Source organism: Sinohyriopsis cumingii, chromosome 12, assembly GCF_028554795.1.
Source record: "Sinohyriopsis cumingii isolate HCF-2022 chromosome 12, ASM2855479v2, whole genome shotgun sequence".
NCBI lineage: Eukaryota > Metazoa > Mollusca > Bivalvia > Unionida > Unionidae > Sinohyriopsis > Sinohyriopsis cumingii.
This window is the reverse complement of record NC_142972.1, coordinates 125,510,931-125,536,048: the sequence shown is the minus strand read 5'-3', so window position 1 is coordinate 125,536,048 and position 25,118 is coordinate 125,510,931. Positions and strand designations below refer to the sequence as shown.

At 34.1% G+C, this 25,118-nt stretch overlaps 1 protein-coding gene across 1 annotated transcript; it reads left to right on the top strand.

Annotated features, from left to right (window-relative positions):
- Window positions 1-4,517: 4,517 nt before the first annotated feature.
- LOC149787405 (uncharacterized) lies at window positions 4,518-24,791 on the top strand. The gene is made up of 12 exons (XM_089978377.1): window positions 4,518-4,701; window positions 5,121-5,166; window positions 5,509-5,683; window positions 6,512-6,681; window positions 7,877-7,938; window positions 9,093-9,142; window positions 10,427-10,493; window positions 11,658-11,750; window positions 19,723-19,794; window positions 20,340-20,395; window positions 20,904-21,007; window positions 24,040-24,791. The coding sequence occupies exons 1-12, from the start codon at window positions 4,615-4,617 to the stop codon at window positions 24,222-24,224; spliced, it is 1,167 nt and encodes a 388-aa protein (XP_089834503.1). The 5' UTR covers window positions 4,518-4,614; the 3' UTR covers window positions 24,225-24,791.
- Window positions 24,792-25,118: the final 327 nt, after the last annotated feature.

The window sequence follows — 25,118 nt, the reverse complement described above, 5'->3', positions numbered from 1 at the left end:
TATCAGGAACATTAATTATAGCAGTCAACCAAACATCAACCTTATGTCAACAAGATTATTTACAACAATCACCCAAACATCAACATTATATCAGCAACATTAGTGATAGCAGTCAACCAAACATCAACCTTATATCAACAAGATTATTTACAATAGTCAACCAAACATCAACCTTATATCAACAAGATTATTTGCAACAGTCAACCAAACTTCAACATTGTATCAACAAAATTAATTATAGCCGTCAGCCAAACATCAACATTATTTACAACAGTCACCCAAACATCAACATTATATCAGCAACATTAGTGATAGCAGTCAACCAAACACCAACCTTATATCAACAAGATTATTTACAATAGTCAACCAAACATCAACATTAGATCAGCAACATTAATTATAGCAGTCAACCAAACATCAACCTTATATCAACAAGATTACTTACAACAGTCAACCAAGCATCAACATTAGATCAGCAACATTAATTATAGCAGTCAACCAAACATCAACCTTATATCAACAAGATTATTTACAACAGTCAACCAAACATCAACATTAGATCAGCAACATTAATTATAGCAGTCAACCAAACATCAACCTTATATCAACAAGATTATTTACAACAGTCAACCAAACATCAACATTAGATCAGCAACATTAATTATAGCAGTCAACCAAACATCAACCTTATATCAACAAGATTATTTACAACAATCACCCAAACATCAACATTATATCAGCAACATTAATTATAGCAGTCAACCAAACATCAACCTTATATCAATAAGATTATTTACAACAGTCAACCAAACATCAACATTATATCAACAACATTAATTATAGCCGTCAACCAATAACATTTGACCCTGGAGAAGTCAATTGAAGATAACTTGACGCTTCGGAGACAGTCGACAGGTTCTGAAATTGTTTTCAATAAATTTAACTGCAATGCATTTTATGTTGCACCATCCGCCATTCCGCTAGCTCTGTTAAGACTTTAATCTTCAGGCGGTAGCCATGTGTCCTTCACGTGAATATCCACTTGTCCAGTGGTCGTGCCAGAATTAATCGTCTCACCTTAGTCAACTGTTCCCAATAAGATCAGCAAGTTTTTAATAATAATAATAATAATAATAATAATAAACTATCTATAACGAGGATAACACATTTGGTCATGGCTGACCCATCCGCCATGTGGTCCTCAGTTTTTGTAATAAAATAATAAAAATAGAAGTTCATGCACATAACCATATATCGTCGCACACTCATTCGTACATATTTGACATGAATGACTATATGTGACTATTGGGAAACATAAAAATATATATCAATTATGGATATGATTTTAAAGTTTTCTATTCAGAGCTTTTAATATATCATTCCAGCTGGTCTAGAAAGAATTTCTTTAATGATAATTTAAAACAAGCAAGGGATGTTGAATTACGTATCTTCATTGGTAAGGAATTCCATACAGTAGGTGCTGATACAGAAAATGAGCCATTGTAATGATTGGTTTTTGACCAAGGAATCTGGAGATCGTTGTTTGTCGTCGATCGGAGATTACACTCAGTATTTGATGATCTTAGTTCAATTATGCTAGAGATATAATCTGGAGAAAGACCGTTTAAAGACTTGTATGTCATGATTCCTTTAAAATAAAGAATACGTTTTTGTATAGGTACCCATTTCAGACGTGAAAACAAAACATTTGAGGGAGTCATAACAGGAAGTTTCAGTATTATTCGGGCTGCCCTTTTCTGGAGTCTATCAATTCTGGACAGATTATAATTTGATCTGTTTCCCCATATGGTACAGCCGTAATCTATCAGTGGTAGTATATAACCCGAAAAATAAATTTCAAGTGATTGTGGAGGTAGAAATTTTGAAAGCAATTTTAATAGAGTTATTCTTTTGACTACCATTGTACATAAGTGATCGATATGCGCATTCCAGCTGAGGTGTTGATCAATGTAGATACCAAGAAGTTTTTGATTTTTGACAATAGATACGTCTAAGCCATTTTGAGTTAGAAGTAAATCCATGTTAGTAGATAGACGCTGCCTTGTTCCAGTTGTCATACATTTCGTTTTGGAGATGTTAATATGCATTTTGTTTTGATGACACCAAAACTGATATATTGTTGAGGTCGGTTTGAAGTTTATTTTTAATGGAGTCTAGAGATTTATCACATAAATGCAATGTCGAATCGTCAGCGAAAAGATCTGTGTTAGCGCTGGATACAAGGCTAGGTCATTTATAAATAGTATAAAAAGAAGAGGCCCTAATATAGATCCTTGAGGAACACCACTTAAGATATGACTTGGTTCGGATATATATTTACCCGTGCAAACAACCTGGTGTCTGTTTGTAAGAAACGACGTGAACCAGGCAACTTAGTTTGGAGAAAACTTGTAGGCTGAAAGTTTTTTAATGAGCACCGAAAGGTCAATCAAATCGAATGCCTTTTTAAAATCAATGAAGATTGCACCAGTAAGTTCAGCTGATTCTACTGCTAGTAGTCATTGGTCTATAAGTTTTGTCATTGCAGTCTGACATGAATGATTCTTTCGAAAACCTGATTGTGATCTATGGAGCAGTTGGTACTTGTCAAAATATCTGAAAATATGCTTGCTGACATGTTTTTCCATAATTTTTGAAAGTACGGATAGAACAGATATGGGTCGATAGTTGGATGGGTCATTCTTTTCATTTCCCTTATAAATTGCGAATACTTTTGCTAACTTCAATGACTCCGGGAATTTATTGGAAGTGATACTACAGTTAATTTCTTTCAACGACTCTGAGATTGATAAAGCCGACATTTGCAGAGTTTTGGGGTGAATTCCATCTAGACCAGCTGATTTGTTTGTGTCAAGTTTATTTATAATATCAAAAGTGTCATTTATTGTTATTAAGGGAATGTTGAAACTAACATGATCGGGTACCCTTTCATTCACGAATTTAGTAAGTTTGTATAAATTAGGCTCTGTATTCTTAGACCTGTCAAGCGTTTGGGAGATATTAGTAAAAAAATTGGTTCAGCTAGTTTGCAATATCGAGCTGTTTAGTATATTTAGTTCCATAGACTATAATTTCACATGGAGCTAGAGGCGCAGGTTTCGTTGAAGTTAGATTTCGTAAGTGATTCCAGATGGATCTGTTATCGGACTTTGATGTGATGGCTTCTTTGAAAAAGGAGCGTTTGTGTTTTACAATGATTGATTTGACTTTGTTTCATCAATGGCTCCCCGGTCTTAATCTTATAATGTACATACATACCACTCTACGACATATAAGAAAGCATGGCATCTGTATCCATTTCTAACAACCATGTAATCTAAAAAAGGCGAGAGTTGATAGGGCTCTGCTTGTTTATGAGAACACAGATGTCGCAAAGTGAATAGATATCGCAAAGTGAATTGATGTTGTAGAGTGAATAGATATTGCGATTATCAATATATTATAACATGTATTTAAAAGTTGTGATATGTTTTATTAACTTGTATACACAATTTTCACACGCAACCTTCACAATATTGACACCAATGACATCCTCTGACGGTACATGTGTCAAAATAAACTACATTAATTAATTTTAAATTCTTTCATAATTGACGTGTTTCTACTGTTCTTTTAATATGCATTTTAACGGAGCTGGTATAACTGGAACGTGAATGTTGTGGCTGCAACACAATGATCTTTTTGCGAGCGTGCAACCTGCCGTACTGTATGATACTAATCTCTAACTGACCATAGGCTCTGAGATCCGTGGTACACAAAATTCGATGACGTATTTGGTTAAGACCGAGATTAATAATGGAAGCATAAATCCGATAATTATTATCCACAACAGACAATTTCATTTTTGGTGTTATCCATTGCTTGAACTTCCATTTTTTTGTGAGTAGATGGGATTCTTGCCTTATATAACACATAATAAATTTTCCAATTATAGTGCCATGGTACATACAGGTTAATTCTCAAATAACATGTTACTATCTGACCTCTAATTCCATTTCTTGGATTTATACATGCGTTTGGGTGCAGTCCAACCCCCAACCCCCAGCTTTTTTATTAATACGAATGATCATTGATATGCATGAAGAATTTGCCGTCAAGATGTAAATTTGCTCGTTATGAATAATCGGCAGGAGGAAATAATTGTGTAGATTGAATGTTAATATCCGTATGAAAGAAACAAAAATCTTTATACACGAGACGGAAATAAATGGCATTTATTTTCAATTTGTACGAGTATGTTAGCAAATTAATTTCACTATTTCTCTATAAACGAAATAGTAGCATTTCACTAAAACGTTAAGAAATTATATTCTCGTCATTCTCTAAAACCTTTGAAATAATTTCACTTTTAAAAAATGCCAAGAAAAGTAGGTAACTAAAACGTCGCTAAAATGATCGTCCTATTATATAGTTTGCAAACAATCGCGTGTGACATCTGTTGTGTATCGACCAAAACGGAGATTTCTTTTTTCGCCACGTGTCTCACTGATTGATAAAATCGATTTCGGCGCAACGTTTCTCAACCTTTACTCGGATTTTTGTGTATCAAATAATTCTACTATACAAAGTGTAGTAGACGGAAATTTTCATAAAATGATTCTGACGCTCCCTATCGTAGGACTGATTCTGCAGGCGGTTGTGGGAGAAGTGCTACAAGTTGATAAATCAAACTTTGACCAGGTAGGAATGCAATCTAAAATGTCGCGTTCATATTTCTACAAATTTTGCTTTTACACACATTCTCTCTGTTTCTCTGTCTCTGTCTCTGTCTCTCTCTCTCTCTCTCTCTCTCTGTGCATATGCGTTTGTATATATCAGTGTCTATGTCTGCCTCTCTGTCTGCTACAATGTATGTATGTATGTATGTATGTATGTATGTATGTATGTATGTATGTATGTATGTGTGTGTGTGTATGTATGTATGTATGTATGTATGTATGTATGTATGAGTGTGTGTGTGTGTGTGTGTGTGTGTATGTATGTATGTATGTATGTATGCATGAGTGTGTGTATGTATGTATGTATGTATGTTACTCAACGAAATTGGAGTCAATATTATCAGAGGAGACTATGTTTAGAGCTTTTTGTTTCCTTTCCAGATAATCAAAAACAGAACCTGTGTCATTTTCTATGTAACACAAAAAGGTAAGCATCTCTCAAGTAATATCACTTTCACTCTGCAACAATGCCACCTGTGAGACTCCGTATACTCTCCCATGTTTTTTTTTTCTTCTCAGGGGAAATAAGGAAGCCAAGTGCAAATTGTATGGACCATTTAGACGAGATTGGATTTTTCACTTTAACTTTAATGGATAACAACGAATCAACCCACCCCCAGACTACTTTATATGCTAGATGGGACAATATTTTTATATTTTGTCAAATCCCACACGTTGTCCAATGAATTCTTGTAACTAGCATTCCATCATTTATTTTGAAATTTCTGCTTAACTGCAATGATGAAATAAATTTCATGTTGCCTTACAGACTGCAAGTTATGTAAGCGGATTTATTACAAGTTTTTGGCGGCCTCACAGGTTTTGGAGTCAAACAAAGATGTAGTTTTCGCAAAAACGGATGACGCAACGGTATTGGATGTGTTTAAGTTGAAGCAATTCCCTGGCATAGCCTACTATGAATTTGGAAGTGCTGTCCCGAAAAGGTATCCACGCATCGTATATGGTATATCTTGATCATTTATTTCGGAACTGATTGTCGTTTACGTAGTCCCAAAGATGGAAGTTTTTGAAATACTGTGACTTTTGTGATAAAAATATATCTTTTTTAAAACTAATTTAAAACAGGCAGAAGAAACACAGCAACCCAGTCTCGTTCCTGATATTTGTAAATGTGTTTAATTTTACAAATGTTCCATGTGTGTACCAGGATTCTCATCTTCACCACTACTAAATGCTACCACGCTTTTCTGCTGTTCTTATTCTTGGTACACTTTTATTTTTTCCGTGCACAGTTGGGCGTGGATCGTGGAATAATTCATATGTCACCTTCAAATATTTTGCAGTGATAAATGTTCCAAAAAACAGATACCGAATATTTGCCACACTTGTTGACACTTAATACAGCTATTAAAAGTAACAGATTGTTAGTTTTATTGACATGTCGTCTACTAAATATGACGTTGTCCAGTTTGAACTTCATTTTCCGATTTCTTTTCACGACAATGATGTTTTCTACATGAGACTGCATTTATCTTAAGTGAGAAAATATAAATAAAAATGTCACACACATACACAAACACACCCACACCCACCCACACCCACCCACTCACCCACCCAAACACACACACATATATATTGAACGTTATGCAACATTTTCTTCTGCAATACCTTGAACATTGTCATTGTACATTCAAATTGAAAATTCAAGTACACACCATAATTTCTTACAGGCAATGGTAATTTTTATTTATGAATTCCACATTTTATGTACATATGGTTCATTATTATTATTATTATTATTATTATTAAAGCTATGATGGCGACATTACAACTGATACAGTCATCGATATAGTTATCAAAGCAATGAGGGGCGACTTTAGTCATTTGAAACGAAGATACACATTAGAGTTGACATCGAAAGATCTGTCCGGATTTACGGAGGCAGGTGGACTCTACAAGTTTCTTATGCTGTATGATCATGGTGAGTTTAAATAGAGGCATAAACCACCTGCAAAAAGGAAAATTATCAACATCTTAGTAGACCGCCATCCTTCTTGTTTTCGCTATGCAGATGCCAATGCACGGATAGACTAACCTTTACACTAAACTTGACTAACGTCTGACGGGGGTCATTTATCTGCAGCTACCGTAATTCCGTTAAGAAAGTTGGCTGCAAATTTCAAATGACGTACAGTGGCAGCCGAAATTAAAGGAGGTTACTGAGGGAAATGGGGATAGGGGAGGTAATATTCGAATAAAAGGGCGGTATATGACTTGTTGGAGTAGAAAATGGAGTGGAGGTCGTTTAGGACATGTCAGTCATAAACGGACAGGTCTTTTGGCATAGTCTTATCTCCCAGAATTAATACCTAGTGCACCTGGATGCGTCCAAAACTGGACTTCCGTGTGTTTAGTGCCGATCCGAAGTCAATTAGTACATGCCGGACAACTCCATAGCGCTCTTTATATACAACGATTCTAGTTAAGTGTGTGTGTGTGTGTGTGTGTGTGTGTGTGTGTTATTGAATTATATTGCAATATTTGGCAATATTGAATAAATAGGATCTTTTAGAACAGGCAATATTGAACAAAAGAGGGTCTATAACACAGCACATACCCATACAGCCCATATAGATTTGGGTCATAATGGGAGCAATATGTAACGGGGAGAAGGACTTCTGTACGTGCACAAAAATAGACGCCCACCCCACCCCACCAGTTCCTCCCGGGATGTTCCATAACAGTGTAATGCAGCCATACAATCGTCTCATGTCACAGCCGATGTTGGGTGAAGGTGGGTTATTTATATTTGTTCAGTAAAGTTTTCAAGAAATATGGTTACTTTCCTGTGTTTGTTTCTGGGCTTGTTTGAATTATATTTAAATTTTAGCATGGCTTGACAGAAGGAACAGATAATACATCAACAAATATGGGCACGTTGCTTTAAGAAGTTTGCTTCCATTATGGTACCCGGTCGACACAAAATTAGATAGGCTTAGAATATCATTATAACGGAAACCTTTTCTCTTCATCTCTTCTCAGTTATCGAATCACATTTTGCACATTTGCAATATTTAAGTATTTTTAAAAAATATAATATATGTTACAATGCTGCCAAGACTTCACCGCATTTTGCATCATTATGTACAAGTTCGTGTATTTCCTTATTTGTGCAGTGCAAGATGACGAGGTGCATGATTTTGAAGAAGTTGCTGAGATATATAAGAATGAATACAAGGTATGACATTGATTTTTGTTTGTTGAGCATATTTCCACTTCGTTGTTCATGCTTGTTTGGCGTGTCTGTTTCTACTTCATTGTCCATGCTTGTTTGATTTACATCGTTGTCCATGCTTGTCCGTGCTTGTTTGACGTGAATATTTCTACTTCGTTGTTCATGCTTGTTTGACGTGTCGATTTCTACTTCGTTGTCCATGCTTGTTTTCAACTTCGTTGTCCATGCTTGTTTTACTTGTCTATTTCTACTTCGTTGTTTATGCTTGTTTTCCACTTGTTGTCCATGCTTGTTTGACGTGTCTATTTCTATTTTGTTGGTCATGCTTGTTTGAGGTGCATATTTCCACTTCGTTGTCCATGCTTGTTTGAGGTGAATATTTCCACTTCGTTGCCCATGCTTTTTTGACGTGTCTATTTCTACTTTGTTGTCCATACTTGTTTGACGTGCATATTTCCACTTCGTTGTCCCTGCTTGTTTCGACGTGCATATTTCCACTTCGTTGTCCATGCTTGTTTTGTTGTTGTTTTTTTTTTACAATATAATGCAAGTGATAGTTTTCGATCGTCAATAGAGTCTTTTGGCTATGGAAGTACATTGCGTTGATTGTAATCTGTTATTCAATTTTTGTTATTGCAAATTCTGTTAATAAGGAATGAGCTCGGATCATTAAAAATCCAGTTCGAATCGTCGATTCCTTATTTTTTCCATCTATATACACTTCAAAATCGAGCCCTCTTGTATGAATTATTTTTAAATTTCCTAATACCTGCCTTTACTATACAATACTATACAATACTATTATATTTACTATTCAATACCTGCCTTTACTATACAATACTATTATATTTACTATACAACACTATTCTATTTACTATACAACACTATTCTATTTACTATACAATACATGCCTTTGCTATACAATATTATTCTATTTACTATACAACACTATTCTATTTATTATACAATACCTGCCTTTACTATACAATACTATTCTATTTACTGTACAATACTATTCTGTTTACTATACAATACTATTATATGTACTATACAATACTATTATATTTACTATACAATACTATTCTATTTACTATACAATACAATACTATTCGTTTTGAAGGTCTTCAAGTAATACACCGTGGCCTCAATTTTTTCAGATTCTATTTGGAAGACTCAACGTGAAGAAAGACAAAGAAACATTGAACAAGTAAGATGTATTCTTAGTTTTAAAATTTACAGTAGCTGTTCTCACGGAAACTGTTTCCAAGAAGGTTCAACCACACGGGTGATCCACATTTTCCTCCTTAAGCAGTTTTCGAAACAAACACTTGTGCTTTTTGATAGAACGATTAAATCAGTCGAGTCCATGATGTTTTTTTTATTATCGGTAAAGCAAAAGTGTAAAATATAACTATGCATGTCTCGTTCTTTCTGACCGAACGAGAATATTGCAGCCCTTCCGTCTTAATTGTTATTATCAGATTCCCCATCAATTTATTCCAGAAAGATTTACTCCCCGTTGATTCTCTAGCTATATAAGAGGAATAAACTTTCTTTGTTTAAAAAAAATAAATATAAACAACGCGAATTGATTGCTTTCCAAAAAAAATTGTTTTGCTATTGTAAAATTGTTTCTTTATCTGAATTGTTTTCACTTGGAAAATAGGAGTTTAATTTACTTCCTTTTAAATTAAATTTAACGCCGACCACTGATGATCTGTTTTTGTTTGGTGCTAGTTTTTTTCTGTATCTACTAAACGCTTTGTGAAAGCTGCATGGGCAAATAACTGCGATGTCACAAATATGTGAAACTGGTATCACCATTTCAGCGGCGTGCCGGTGACGCAAACAATGCTATGATTTTTGTTCTGGAAAGATTTTTTGCATTGCCTTCAGATAAAGAACATTGTTACACATGCAATCATAAACCTTTGTGTGTGCATTTAGATTGAGCTCCATGCAACGAATTAAAAAGTGAGTCACAGCGATTTACTTTCACCCTTCGGTAATTAACTTCAAGCTTTGGGTGATGTCCCCGCGGACTTTAAAATAATACTTCATGGCAGCACTTAGTCACTCTACAGTTCATTTATTCAATGACATAAAATTACAGACACGAAACTCAGATCAGTCAAATATTGAGAGCAAATGATTAAAATGACAAGACTTTTACACAGATAGTCAAAATTCTGTCTTAATGTCAATATCCCACTTTTTTTTGACGTAACCAATAAGTTATTAATTTTTATTTTAATAAAAGAGGGTCTAAAAGCCCGAAATAAATTTCTCAACTAAGTGTATGAACATGTGTATTATACTACCTTTTTGTTGATGTTTGCTTACATCGTTTGCTTTCTTTAATGTGTTATGAAACCATGCCAAAAGTTTATACTTTGTTTGCTAGCGGCAGGTAAATTCCTCCATTTATTGTACTAGCTTTGGACACATACTTATTTAACTAGTATTTTTAAAAATATTCCAAAAATTTCAGATTTCACGCTGAGACGTTTCCGGCTCTTTACTGGTTTTCCAAAGATTCCAAAGACAAGCAAAAACGGGTATTGTTCACATAATTTTTTGTAAAATCTTAATTCGAATGTTGATGATTCAATCAGAATTTACTTTACAAGAACTGCAAGTATCTGATGAAGCTCTTCCACATTTGACAAGAAATTTCTTTTTTTAAATAATCGACAATTTTTTATTGAAAAGTCTGTATATATATATATATATATATATATATATATATATATATATATATATATATATATATATATATATATATATATATAAGTTTTGGAAATTGCAGTTTAGAACAGTTCCAATATAAGTGGAAATCGGTTCTAAATTGCAATTTCCAAAACTGCTTTAATCGGTCTAGCTATGGTCCTTTTCAAAATTTCTTTATGCTTGTTGTATTACACTGTGTCAATAGGGATTACATTTTCAAGCGTTATAGTTGTTCCATATTCTTAAAGACACGATTCCATCTCTGGGGTGTAGATTCTAAAACTGCATAACGCTGAAAAAATTATGTAAAAAGGCATAGTGTTCTTTAAAATCCTTGAAATGGAAAAAAAAATGTTTCGTAATTATTTCATGTTTAAACGTCATTCCATGTTTAAATGGAACAACTCAAAATTGTATCTGTTGTTGTTATAGGGTTTAACGCCATTTTTCAGCACAAGATAGGCTTTACATGGCGGTTGGTATTAATGGTGGAGGAAGAACCCGGGCAGTGATCCGTGACGGAGAGCGCTTTAGACCACTCGGCCAATCGGGGACCCAACATTTTATCTAGAAATGTGACTAAATGTTCATGGCATATTTTTCAAAAGGTCATTTTAATATAAACCCTATTTTCATTGAAACACAAGGGTTGAACAAAGATATGATTACAAGTTGTAGGGTTGCGTGCCACCAGAGAAGACCAATGCTAAAAAACATCCTTCCAAGAAGGATTCAGTTGACTTGCTTTTGACGAAGTCCATATCTGGAACAGTTTAGTATAATCAATTTCCATGGGAAAAACTTAAGCTGGTCGTGAATATCTATCTATCTATCTATCTATCTATCTATCTATATATATATATATATATATATATATATATATATATATATATATATATATATATATATATATATATATATATATATATATATATATATATATATATAAGAAAGAGAACAATTTGAACAGGGGTTATTTATTTTTCTTCCAGTTCGGTGGTGAGATTAACGTGAACAGTCTTCTGAGCTTTATCGGGGAGAAAACAGGTCTCAGGCGTCTAAAGGGGGGATATCTTCACCGTCAGGTATACTCTCTCACCCTTAATCTTCTCTGTCTCTCTCGTACACACACGTACACACAAACAGACAAATAAATTTAAAGAAAAGATTACGAACATATCATTGTTATAAGTTCACTAACTCTGTATCTAATCTCTTAACCTTTTTATGACTCGGCGGGGGTTTGAACCTCAACCTACTGCATCCGAGCGGACGCTCTAAACACTTAGACCACCGTAGCTGTATGTATGGATGTATGTATGAATGGATGGATGGATAATATAAGAATATCTTTATAATTTACAAACGAAAATCTCATTTTTTTCATTGCGAAGAAGTAAATATCCGTACCACGGGGAACCTATTAATATCTCGTGGGTTGTAATTTGCAAGTAATGGAATCACATTTGATAATCTGTTAATGTTTTTATGGTTATCTCCCTTGATCGGTTCATTAATTTCCGCTTTAAATGTTCCATGATATTTTCCAAATGGTAGTTTTGTCTGCGACGATACTGACGTAATTCTGCCAGCCACTATTCCTGTGTATAGTCGTCCTTTACAATTGTTATCACTCTCGATGCAATCTTAAAATAAATATTGAGTTTTATGTCTTTGATGACTTTCGGACAATTTTTGTTGTTGAAATTAAGATAGTTACATGTATAATATATTATTAATAGCAGCAGAAATATGGGGGCCAGATAATTTTTGATGCGTAAGTCCAGGAATGAAATATTTATTTAAATCCCATTTTTGTTTGAATATTAAAGCTGAATGTAAGTTGTTAAGTTCCTTAGAGAACTCTTTTTCTTAGGTCAGACGAAAAATAAACTTAGAAAGTGATGGACAAAACATACACAGCAAACAAGGATAGAAGATATTAGATTAATAAAAGTTAATAAGATCTACAAAACCGTTTAGGGGGAAACTTCAAAGTCATACTCTTATATAAATTATTGGCATATAAATTATTTGCTGATAATTGATATTTAAGAAATGAAAATGAACTTCATGTCGCATGCAAACAGACCTTAATATAGTTCGAACTATTCCAGATTCGTGAAAGGTTAAAACGGAATACTTTATACAATGTATCAAAATAGACTGACACACTTAGATACATTTTCTTTATATAAAAGCATACATTGTTTTAATTGTATTGAACTCGTCATGCAATGTATGAATATACTGATGCACGTTTTATAACATACGCTAATTCAATGAATTTGCGTATTTTCGCAAGTAATTTGCGAAGATGGCGAAGTCTTGTGTTGAGCGAGGGCATTTCTACCCAGATTGGTTGTCTTGTTTACGCTCGGACTGTCAATGTTTGTTTTTTTTTATTAAAAAAATTATATCAGTTTTGTAAATGTGTTTTGTATCTCTCCCTATCAACGATGGCGTAATTTGCATAAGAATGATATCAAATTCCGTATTTACCAAAATACATTGAAAGTTTAATGAAATATCTTAAACGTATCCATGACGATCATGCGAAAGCTCTTGAGGGAATAAAAGATGAATATATTGCTGATTTCCTGTTCCTCCTGAAAACACAAATTCATCCGTCTCTAACGTCTAACGTCGGGTGTGGAGGGAGGGGCAGAACGTAAAGTTTGCAATTGGCTGCTGAGTGGGTGTGTTACTCTCATAGTATCGATATTCAGACGTTAATACGCGTGGAGGAAAATCTCTGGTTGGTAATTTTTATTTGTACTTGAAGCACAAACTGTGAAAAATCAGAGCATTGAATGATGAGGATTACTATACTGGTATTTCTAAGTTATTAAATAAAGAATACTTGTATTTATCTGCATTGAATAAACTATACTGGTATTTCCCGAGTTACTGATCGTAGCGCTTAAAATTATCTCCCTTAGATCCCTTGCACATACCCACATAAAATTCCGAGTTCAGGATAGTTCAGAATTTCGCACCGTTTTACGCTTGGTTAGCGAAACATAAAGTCAACAAAGAAAGGAATCTTAGCAGTGCTACAGATCATTATGGTTAAACCAATGAATAAATTATATATGTCTAACATCTTTTGTTCATTCTAGGAGAATAATTATAGACATTACATTAGATAATTAGATTCGGTGTCCATACTTACATTATATCAGATAATTATATTCGGTGTCCATACTTACATTATATCAGATAATTAAATAATATTTACTGTCCATACGTTAATGATATCAAATAATTAAATTAAATACACGGTCCATATTTATCTTATAGCAGATAATATAGATTCCTTATCGATAATTTCAGATACATTTGTAGGAACATTTCACTTTGCTCTCCGATTTTAAACATTTATTGCACATTTTTGGCTGTAATGCTGAATATTTTAAACCAGTAAAGTTTTTTAAAATGGAGCAAAGTATATTAATGTATTGAGAGGAACTTAACAAAGCAATTAGCTATCATAAAGATAAAGAAGTGACATTAATGAGGATGGAATATGTATTCATATTTGGGTGTAAATAGCGTACAATATTCAGATTAATTAACATGCTCAAAGACTTTTTTTGTTTCATTTTCGTTTTGGTGGGAGGGGAGGGGTTCTCCCATCTTTAAACAATCAAAAAAAGTATTTACTCACAACCATATTTTTTCTTCCTATGTCCAGTCAAATATAGCCATGCATTCATTCAGTCTAATATTTAATTATTGACATTCCTCGCTGGTTTTCTCAAATTCGAAACATCACGTATCGGACGGTGCATGCAATAACTTTCAGCATGATTTTTCTTTGCTTATGCTGACATGTTGTAATAACTATCAAATTTTCTAGGGGTTCTGGACAACATTTCTGATTGCCACCAGCAAATTTATATGCAACAGCCTAACTTCTTAGAATTAGTTTAATTCTGTTTAACTTTCCTTGCATCAAATATGTAAATCTAAGAGATCCAATTATTTCACAGATTCCGTCCCATTGCTTTGGTTTGCCTTTTAAATCAATTTTGATCCACATGACCGGATGTAAAATTAAAAACAGTATGATTTAAAAAAGAGACTGTTTGTAAGAACATGCTCTTAAAGTCAGTAATAAATGGATACTCGCATATACTCATATTTGTTGTCTTTATCTGTCAGTCACTCTTTCTATCTTAGCGTCATTATATACTCGTTTTTAACCAGAAATATGCTTATGTAATATACGTATGCGAACACACATTCATTCAATCATATACATACCCATGCACCAGATGAAATGAGACAGACAGACATACAGAGAGACAGGCGGATAGATGAGAGCCACACATGTCCTATACATGCATAGTGTCTAACATCGCTATTTCTCTATATTGTATACTCTAAAAATTCCAACCGTTCAAGGAAATAAAATTAAAATAATCGTCAAGGAGACTTGTACGTGCGCCTATCTTTTCAGTCGTGGATGACACTTGTGCATTTTAAAAAAATATATCCTTCCTAGATATAACTCAAGGTATTTCATGAAAAAATATAATGAACATTAATAAAAATGCAACAGTCTAAATCAATAATAAAAGAATCTTAAGAAGTTAGAATTTTTTCTCGTTGTCGTTCAACCTCCAGCAACTGCAATAATTAAGGCTGTAAAAAATAAACATATTTTCATTATTTTTCAAGCGAGATTACAATAACACTATTTTACGTAGCGATCCACTTTTGCACGATCAAAAAACACAAACTAGAGCATTAGGTAGTAACGGAAAGATAATGCAGTTTTGAAATGGGCAGAGTGTGTGTATGTATGTGTGTGTGTGTGTGTGTTTGTGTGTGTGTGATTTATATTTTTAACTTAGCATTAATAATTTTTCAGTCATATCGCTGTGATGTCTGCAGAGTTGCAGTTTCTAGTGATGTCTAGTACTGGGGCATCATGCAGCAGATATGTAGCATGATGTCCCACCCAATCACATTATCCTGACACCAGGCCGACCAGTCATAGCACTAACCTCTTAATGATGAGCGCCAAGCGAGGCAGCTGTTAGTACCATTTTTGTAAGTCTTTGGTATGACTCGGCCGGGGTTCGAACCCGCGACCTCCCACGTGAAATGGGCAGAGAACATTTATTTGAAAGCTGGGAACAGCGCAAGTTAGTGAAAACAAAGATGTTAAAACAATTGATCAAATATTGATATATCGATCTTTCTTGCAGAATGTGAGCGGTCTGTCACATTTTCTTGATCTACATCATCACTCTTTATTGATTGTACTATCCGAAAGTGAGTTGCACCGAGTCACAATCTGGAGTTTTCAAGGGGAGATAATAACCGTGAAATGGTCTATTGAATAGAATACATAATATTAGTTGCAAATATCGAGTATAGCATACTGACACTGGCAGATTATTCTGTTATCTTATTCTTAGAGTTCAAATAGTACGCGAAAGTTAGAAGGAAATGCGTGTGGAGAGTCTCTAGGCTGATAATTAGTATCTATACCTGTGTTACTATACTAGTGTTATAGCTGAGTATACTGGTATTTTTAACATATTGAATAAAGGATACTGGTATTTGAAAGATACTGAATAGGGTAGTGTATAGTACTGATAAACTGTGATAAACTGTGTAACAGAGTATACTGATATTTGTATGCAATTGTCTTTCTAAGGTGTTGAAAAGAGCGTGTGTTTAAAAGGGGTGGGGGTGGGGTATGCATTTTCCATACGTTGCCACTTAATGACTTAATGTTTTCTCTTCCTGAATACTTTCCAAAGTAACCAGAAAGCAAGTTTAAATTTTCTAAATTTAATACTCTACTACTCACGTTTAGATCCAATTCATACACTAACAACTTGGCTGTGTTATTCGGTACAAAAATCTTGAGGTACAAACTGTTTGAATCGCATAAACAAGATGCGAGTTACGTGCTACGCCTTAAAGGATTCACTGTACTAATTCAGTTTCCACTGGAAACCTATGCAAACACCATGATATTCAAAATTCAGTAACTTTAAATTTTTTAGTGCTCATGATCAATCCTATATTTATCAGTATTGATGCATCCTGGATGACAGCTTCTGTGCAGAGAAAATCATATGAGCCGGAATTTTCTGGATCTACGTATGTTTGAAACATGTGCTTTCAATTCCGCACCTGATACTCAGATGATAATTTTAGTAACGAGTTTTCCAAACTCAAGTCTGTTAAAGGACTTAAATTCCAGTAATAAAACAATGTTTCTTTTTTCAGTTACAACTAGCTTAAGCTCTCAAGAGATTCTTTTGATCAAAATCTGAACTTTATTATTGACCAATTTTGGCCAGCCAAACCCATATATGCTCTATTTTATCTTCACCCATTTACCGCTCCGGTGACCTAGTGGTTAGAGCATCCGCCTCGGATGCGTGAGGTCGTGGGTTTGATCCCCGACCGAGTCATACCAAAGACTTATAAAAATGTTACTAACAGCTGCCTATTTTCACATGTGTACGTGGGTTAACCGATTTCAGTCGAAAGCCGGAACACAAGATTTGATGACGTCACCGTTTCTAACAAAGGAAGTCACCACCAATTTATGTCGAATTGTATTCAGTACACGTTCGTCCTTTAAAATATTCTAGCGCCCAGCTAATCACCAATATAAACCGAGTCGTATTTTTATCCAATACATGCTTTTTCTTCTCACATCCACTTTAGAAGAGCGGGTATGCCTCTTCATTTCAATCAATTTGTGCGCCACGTGCTGACGATGTTATTAGATTAGTAACTGACGGAATTTGTCGAATGTATCACATCATTATTTCTGATGGGCTCCCTAAAAGGAACTAAACTACGAGCGACTTCACTGACTAAATTAAGGGGTGGCACCTCTTAATTCTAAACTGAACATTTGAACGTCATTTAAACCTAACATCGTGATATTTCAAAGAAAATTTTATATCAGATGGCTTTCTTAACAAATAATTTCCTTCCTTCCAAACTTGAGTTAGACTGGAAGAATGATGACATTTATGATAACTGGAACATTATGGGCCCAAATTTATCAGTCTCTCAAGGTGGATGCTTGTGACGACTAAAGACCCAAATTTATCGGTCTCTCAAAGTGTATGCTTGTGACGACTAAAGACCCAATTTTATCAGTCTCTCAAGGTGGATGCTCGTGACGACTAGGGAATCAAATTTATCAGTCTCTCAAGGTGGATGTTTGTGACGATTAAGGACCCAAATTTATCAGTCTTTCAAGGTGGATGTTTGTGACGACTAAAGACCCAAATTTATCAGTCTCTCAAGGTGGATGTTTGTGACGACTAAGGACCCAAATTTATCAGTCTCTCAAGGTGGATGCTTGTGACGACTAAGGACCCAAATTTATCAGTCTCTCAAGGTTGATGCTTGTGACGACTAAAGACCCAAATTTATCAGTCTCTCAAGGTGGATGTTTGTGACGACTAAGGACCCAAATTTATCAGTCTCTCAAGGTGGATGCTTGTGACTACTAAGGAATCAAATTTATCAGTCTCTCAGGGTGGATGTTTGTGACGACTAAGGACCCAAATTTATCAGTCTCTCAGGGTGGATGTTTGTGACGACTAAGGACCCAAATTTATCAGTCTCTCAAGGTGGATGTTTGTGACGACTAAGGACCCAAATTTATCAGTCTCTCAAGGTGGATGTTTGTGACGACTAAGGACCCAAATTTATCAGTTTCTCAAGGTGGATGCTTGTGACGACTTAGAGTGTATCTGATGTTGAATTAAAACTTGATTTTAGTTTGAAATATGTAAAATGCAAAATCTCCAGTTGAAACCAAAAGTAAATAATTCCTTTTTAAACAAATACTGCAATTATTTCTTTGATTTCATTATTCGTTAATCTAATCATATCCACGGCAGCCGAAGTAGTTCAGGTGCTAGAGCCTCGGATGCAATCCAACAGTCGCATGTTCAATGCCCGCCCAAGCGAGTCAGTATCGTCTGCCACAGTGTGATCCATGGAAAGACACTTAGCTCTTATTACTTCTGCATGATATAGCCAATACTGTGTTACAAGTGCCGTTACTACCCACCCAGCAACCCACCAATAAAATATCAAACCCAAACGACCTCATGAACTAAATAACCTTACAGTTTCAATCTGGATGCAAAACAACTGATAAATATTAAATGTATATGTCCTTAGATAATGAAGAACCGACATTTTGCTTAAAACATATAGTCAGCCTGTAGATTTAGCAAACAAAAAAAAATAAATCCCTACATATATGCTACATTTCTAGGTTAACGATTACTCAAGACATAAATTTCAAGCTGTGATGTGAAAGCCTCACGTCTGCATACTTTTCTAAACCGATGTCTGAAATATAAAGACGTACATTGAACAGCACTACTGGGCTGTCATAAATTTTTAGGTCTCAGCCATACGAGTCGCTAATTTATTTCTTGTTTGTGTATTTGAATCAAACTTTATTTTAGACTGCAGTGCCTATGTACTATTAACAATATAATGAAAACACCTGTAATCATCGCGCCTTAATAAACAATTTTTACTCGCTTCTATATAAAAATCATACAGTAAAAGAATTAGGAACAAAATGGACGCATAGACTGAGCCCGGATGGTTAAAATGACTTGGATATATTTAAATCTGAGAGAGAGAGAGAGAGAGAGAGAGAGAGAGAGAGAGAGAGAGAGAGAGACAGAGAGAGAGAGAGAGAACTTGCCTGGGACAAAAATTCCTATTCTTACAATTATTATTGCGATTATTATTATTATTATTATTATTATTATTATTATTTCTAATGATTTGCGAGACGAAAAGACTAAACCTAAATAGTGTGACAGATCCAAGTGAAAGAGGGAGAACGAAAAGACTAGATATAATATAAATTCACTAACTGAGAAACATTACTGTCAAAGCAATTCTATCCAATTCATTTATTGCTTGTATTATTTTCACATGAAAATAAATGACACACATTATGCAAAAAAATATACGATGAGTTTGGGTTTTGGGTTGGAAGCTTTACAAATAAACTCCTCTTTTCCATGCTAGGCAGGGGTCCTTAAGCCATTCGATGAGCTGATAGAGAAACACATCCAGACAATCTACGATGGGAGCGATCTTGTAAGTTATTTTTAGTTCCACACTTTCCTTATTTCAGATTATTTCATAAAAGACTCTAGCAGGTAGATCTTGCATCGATAATTAAATATAAAGTATATTACAGATCTTAAATGAGTTTATACACACTTGGGATTTTCCCTGTTTAAATTCTAGTAAAATTTAATGTTAATAAAAGTAGGAAAGGATATACAAATATTTATTAGATTAATTATTGTAATCACTAAATATTCATAAATATACTACATTGCTTTTATCTTAATTATAATACTTTTTATCGAGTAAGTGTTCTTTAAATTAGAGTTATATTGATAAATGTAGCAAAATAATTTGAAACAAATTGTTCGATGAAATTTGCTCGATTTGTACATATTCGAAAATATGGCGTAATCGTTCTTTTTAATAATAATTATTTAAAAAAAAATCTTATGAAGTGAGTTTGTGATACTGAATAATTTCATGGTATATTTTACACTGAAGAGATAAACGCCTCGATGACGGCAATTTACATTATTTAAAAAAGTTTGTAATCGTCTTTTATTAATCAGAAACATGTTGTTGAAGAAGCAGTGAAGCTGTCGAAGAAAGAAAAAAAGGAAAAGGAGTAAATACTAATTTCTTAATTATGCCATATCTATAGAATTATAAGATTAATCCTGGTCTGGCAGTCTTTGTACATGTTTCAATCGGTACTAAAGGACAATTCTAAGATACACACTAATGAAGAAAGATACTCAGTTAAATTTTATATTCAAGCAAAGTTACTCGAGTTAGCCAGCCTTCTGCTGATTTGTAATAGCTAGAAAATCTATGCGACATGTATATTTGACGGTACAGTACTCTCTAGAAATATAATCTTTAATCTTTCCGATGTGTAATTAATTTCTGAATAATAAATTTCGCTAAAAAACAATTATAAGTAACCATTCAGCTACTTTTGTGAAAGTCCACATCTAGCCATGAGAGTCGTCACAATTCTCTAACATATTTCTGAGAATAATTTCATATTTCTTTTGAGCAATTTGGCTAGGATTATATATTTTTCATAAACGATGAAAAAATTGTATTATAAACGCATCGATCATTTTTGAAACGTCTCTTGTTTTTGTCAGTTTAGCAAATTACTACGTACACATACTGAAGGAAATTGAGGCAGCGAAGACAGTTGACGTCCTTGACGAGGAAAGAAATCGAATGAATCGCCAAATGGAAAATGGTAAGGTAACAGCTATATCGTATGATGGAGAAATGAGATCGAACCATATACTAAATTATTAAGATTTTACTGTTGAAATAACATTTTGTCTATTGATGTTATTCTAATGAATCAATTAAGTACTCTAATTGTATATGTTATGTATATTTGATTTAATTATATCTGATTTAATGTATATTTATTTCAATTTAATTCTTTGTCAGTTTTAAATTTTTTCTAAATTTTTATTACATGCAGTTGTAATGTAAATTTATTCACTAGAGATATACCTTTCACAGGAAATAGTTTGATCTTGACTGTTCGTTTTGTAAACAAACAGGTGTTGATCTAGATCATGACCTGGATTCAAGCGTAGTGGCAAACACGTAAACAAGTTTTATTTTTATATTTCTTAGAGTAAAATGATTGGTTTTCGTCAGGACCAAACTGGGTGTACGTGATCGTTAACAAGTACCTAATTTCCACGAGTTTCTAGAACATGATCACGTGACCCCTCTTTTTACGTTTTAGAATACGATATAACCTTTGTTTTGGAGAGTTACTCTCAGTAGAAGTTGGGCTTTTTCTTACACTGGAAGTTGTATGTTGTGCCTGTTTGGAGTTATTTCGAATTAATTGGATTGGAGTTATTTCAGATTACTTGGATTCAAAAAGATTAATTATTTTTTCCTGGAAAATACGTGTACTCGTGTGAAATTGCTGAATAAGAACAGCTTTTATAAAAATTTATTCAGCTTTTCAAAATCGGAGTGATAATCCTTGTTTCTACAAGGAACTTGTTGTGCCTGTTTCGATTTATTTTAAATTACTTGGATTGGAGTTATTTCAAATTACTTGGATTCAGAAAGATTAATTATTTTTTCCTGGAAAATACGTGTACTCATGTGAAATAGCTGAATAAGGCCAGTTTTTATAAAAATTTATTCATCTTTTTAAAACCGGAGTGATAATTCTTGTTTCTACAAGGAACTGTAGATTTCAACACTACTTGTTACAGCATACGTCATCGTCTTCCATCTTGGATTCTTCGTCGGGACTCGAACTTGAAATCATAAAAACATTTTGTTATTAGGGCTTCAAAAAATTTTTCGTGAATTATTCTTGGATTATCTTGGATTTGATTCTTAAAACAGTAAGTTCATATTTTTTTTTTTCTTCTCATTTTTACAGAATTTTTCCAGGAAAATAAATTATTATATTTTTTTAAAGCTTGTTGTTTTCATTCTTTCTTATGTTACTGTTTTTTGAGCCTAAACACGTGACATAAGAGATATATAGAAGTCATTACCGGCAAACCGATTTACTGCAGTTATTTATTCCGGTGGTACATACAACTGTATGTTTTCACTCTACCGGCATTTTGGAAGTTTCCGTCAGTTAGGAATTACGGAAATTCCCGAGTAATTCTGTAACGAAATGAATGGTATTAACAACAAAGTAATTGAAAAAACTATTACTGTCTTTATTTTACAAAACAATTGTATTTGGCACAAACATTTTTTAATGTTATAGTTATATTTACGACCCTCTATTCACATGTTCGACACTTGTCATGTATGCCAATGTGGTGGCAAAATCGGATGTTGTGAAAGATATTCGGGCCAAATCCAACTTTTGGAAAAAATTAAGGATTAAAAAATATAGCCATAGCATTTTCAGTTATTTACTAGTTTATGCTAATGTGTTAAGTACATGTATTCCTTTGTAAGACTGCAAATCATCCTTAGATTTTCAGAAGAGCAGTTGTTTTCTGTTTGAAGTTTACTTAATTTCTCTAGTCCGCTAAATATTTTCTCATTTGTTGAGAAAGTGCGTTTTATGTTAACTGGCCCTCTCTGATAAATATGTTGCCTGAGTGATTGCATCCCACTCCAAATTTTCCTGCCTATTACATCAATAGCGTAGCTAGTAATGTGTTGGCTTCCATGTCAGCACTCCCTATTTTTATCAGCAAACTATCTAACGCAAGCACAGTCTTTCACAAGGCATACACTATATTGTAAACATAATCATACCAATTTGGTTGCAGTTTTTAGATTACAATTTATAGAACAATTTATATACACATAGAAATTTCATCTACGATAAGGAACTGACCATTTAATTGGGGGTGGGGTGGGATGTCGGCAATTTTATGTTGAGCTGGGATATTTACGTATGTTTTGACAATTAATAATAATAATCTTAATAATAAGACTGAAATGGCGCATATGGCTTACGTTTTCAGTGGATGATGTGCTTTCGATGTTTCTAGAATAATTGTGTAACTTCCCATTGGTTGGGCTAGGCCAAATGAATAGGCCAGTTCAACTCAAAATGAGTTGCTTTTGGTCTCTTGCGAAATACGGTCGCAATAGACAGTGTTTATAAAGAGAGAAATGAACAAACATTTTCATTCCGATTTTGGAGTCATTCACAGTTCTTGTGTTCCTGTTGTAAGTCTGCAGACGTGGTTTATGTTGTACTTATATATTATTCGAGAAGAAAAACATTTGTTTCGATTTAAGTGGAAATAGAAAGTATTCATTAATTGGATGATAATATTATTCTCGGACTGCTATAACTTATTCGAAGGAATTCTGGACAATGCCATCTTGACAACGTCACGGTTCTTGGAAGACCAGTACATTTCCGGTTTTGAAATCTATAATTGACTTTCCATTCATTTAGGAATTTTGTAGACCTTTATAAGGATTAATTTGGAGTCACTTCATGATATTATAAGTTTCTCTCACATTTTCATGTACGACTTTGATTAAATTGTTTGTTAAGTTTTACACAACATGCTGATTGTGCTTTTTCTGTTACTTTGTTTGTGACCATAGAGTCTTAACACTGCACATAATCGGAAGGCAGATGTTTACAGAAAAGATACCTATGATTCTATTCCATTAACTATTATGTGCACATTATTTTATATAAAAAATATCGAGTGAGAAAAACAAATCTGTGGTATGCAAATGTGCGTTACTCGACGAGGAAGAGAAGTATTTTGAGTTTTATTATTATTTCAATTTCATACTTTTCTGCAGCCAACGTGGGGCCGATTGGGAAGGAGAGGCTAACACTGAAAAAGAACATTGTCAACAAAGTTATTGACAGCATCGGCATGTATCTGATAGCAAAGATCTCCGATGGGGGACAGTTCGCTGCAGCTCACGCCTTTGATCTGCATGGGGCCGATAACCAGCCCGAACATTTACATGAAGAATTATAACAATGTCTAACTCTAATTTGATTGGGTCCTGTCCAGTTGTACCAGCTTGTAATGTATTACATATCTATGACTAGGCACTAAATGAAGGAATCGGAGATATCAGAACATAGATACACTGACTTGGTATTATAGTAAATGATCTTGAGAAATGAGAGCTGGATACGTTTGCGGCAGGGCAGGGGTGTGCGAGGATAGTCAAACATGAGTTGCGGAATTGTCACCATTGCAGAGCGAGTTAATTCCTGATTCCTGTCGCAAACAAAATATCTTATTTCAATGTGCCAATAGGAAATAGTTTTAACTTTTCTAGTAATCTCTTATGTTTCATTTCTATTTCCTTAGTTAGCATTCTAATTACATATTATTTGAAGGCGTTTGTTTAATGTCCTGGAGAAATGGATACTGGTGTCCTAGAAAATTATCTCACTGACCTAAACTTGATGAAAAATAAGTAGGTTGTTACGTGATTATTCCACTAAGTTACGTTTCACAAATTTGAATATGCACTTGTTTGTTGTAGTCTTTTTCATATACTAGTTGGAAAAAAAATAAAAAAAATTGTAGAGATGTCCCTGTGTGTCGCAGTCATTCATAGTCGTTAGAAAGTGTATTATTCCGAATGATATGTAGGACTACCATTCGTCGCCTCTTCATTTCGCCTTTATTTTATTTAGTGTTCAATGTTTTTATTTAATGTTGGCACAGTTAGAGTGTCTGACTCGAAATGCAAGGGCCGAGGATCTAATAGCAGCGGGTTTGGCACTTAGCTCCAATTTCCTAAACTGTGATATAGCATTAATGTATTGAAAGTGCCGATAAAAACCAAAATAAGAGTCAACCAATAATCTGTGATGACATTCTTTTCCTAAAAACACGTATTTAGCTCAGCGAGAC

What these genes read in the sequence shown, in the direction of transcription:
- LOC149787405 (XM_089978377.1), top strand. Translation starts at nt 4,615, where the DNA reads ATGATTCTGACGCTCCCTATCGTAGGACTGATTCTGCAGGCGGTTGTG. An exon ending in GGAAGTGCTGTCCCGAAAAG is followed by an intron (nt 5,684 to 6,511) that starts GTATCCACGCAT and finishes TTATTATTAAAG; the next exon opens with CTATGATGGCGACATTACAA. An exon ending in TCTTATGCTGTATGATCATG is followed by an intron (nt 6,682 to 7,876) that starts GTGAGTTTAAAT and finishes TTATTTGTGCAG; the next exon opens with TGCAAGATGACGAGGTGCAT.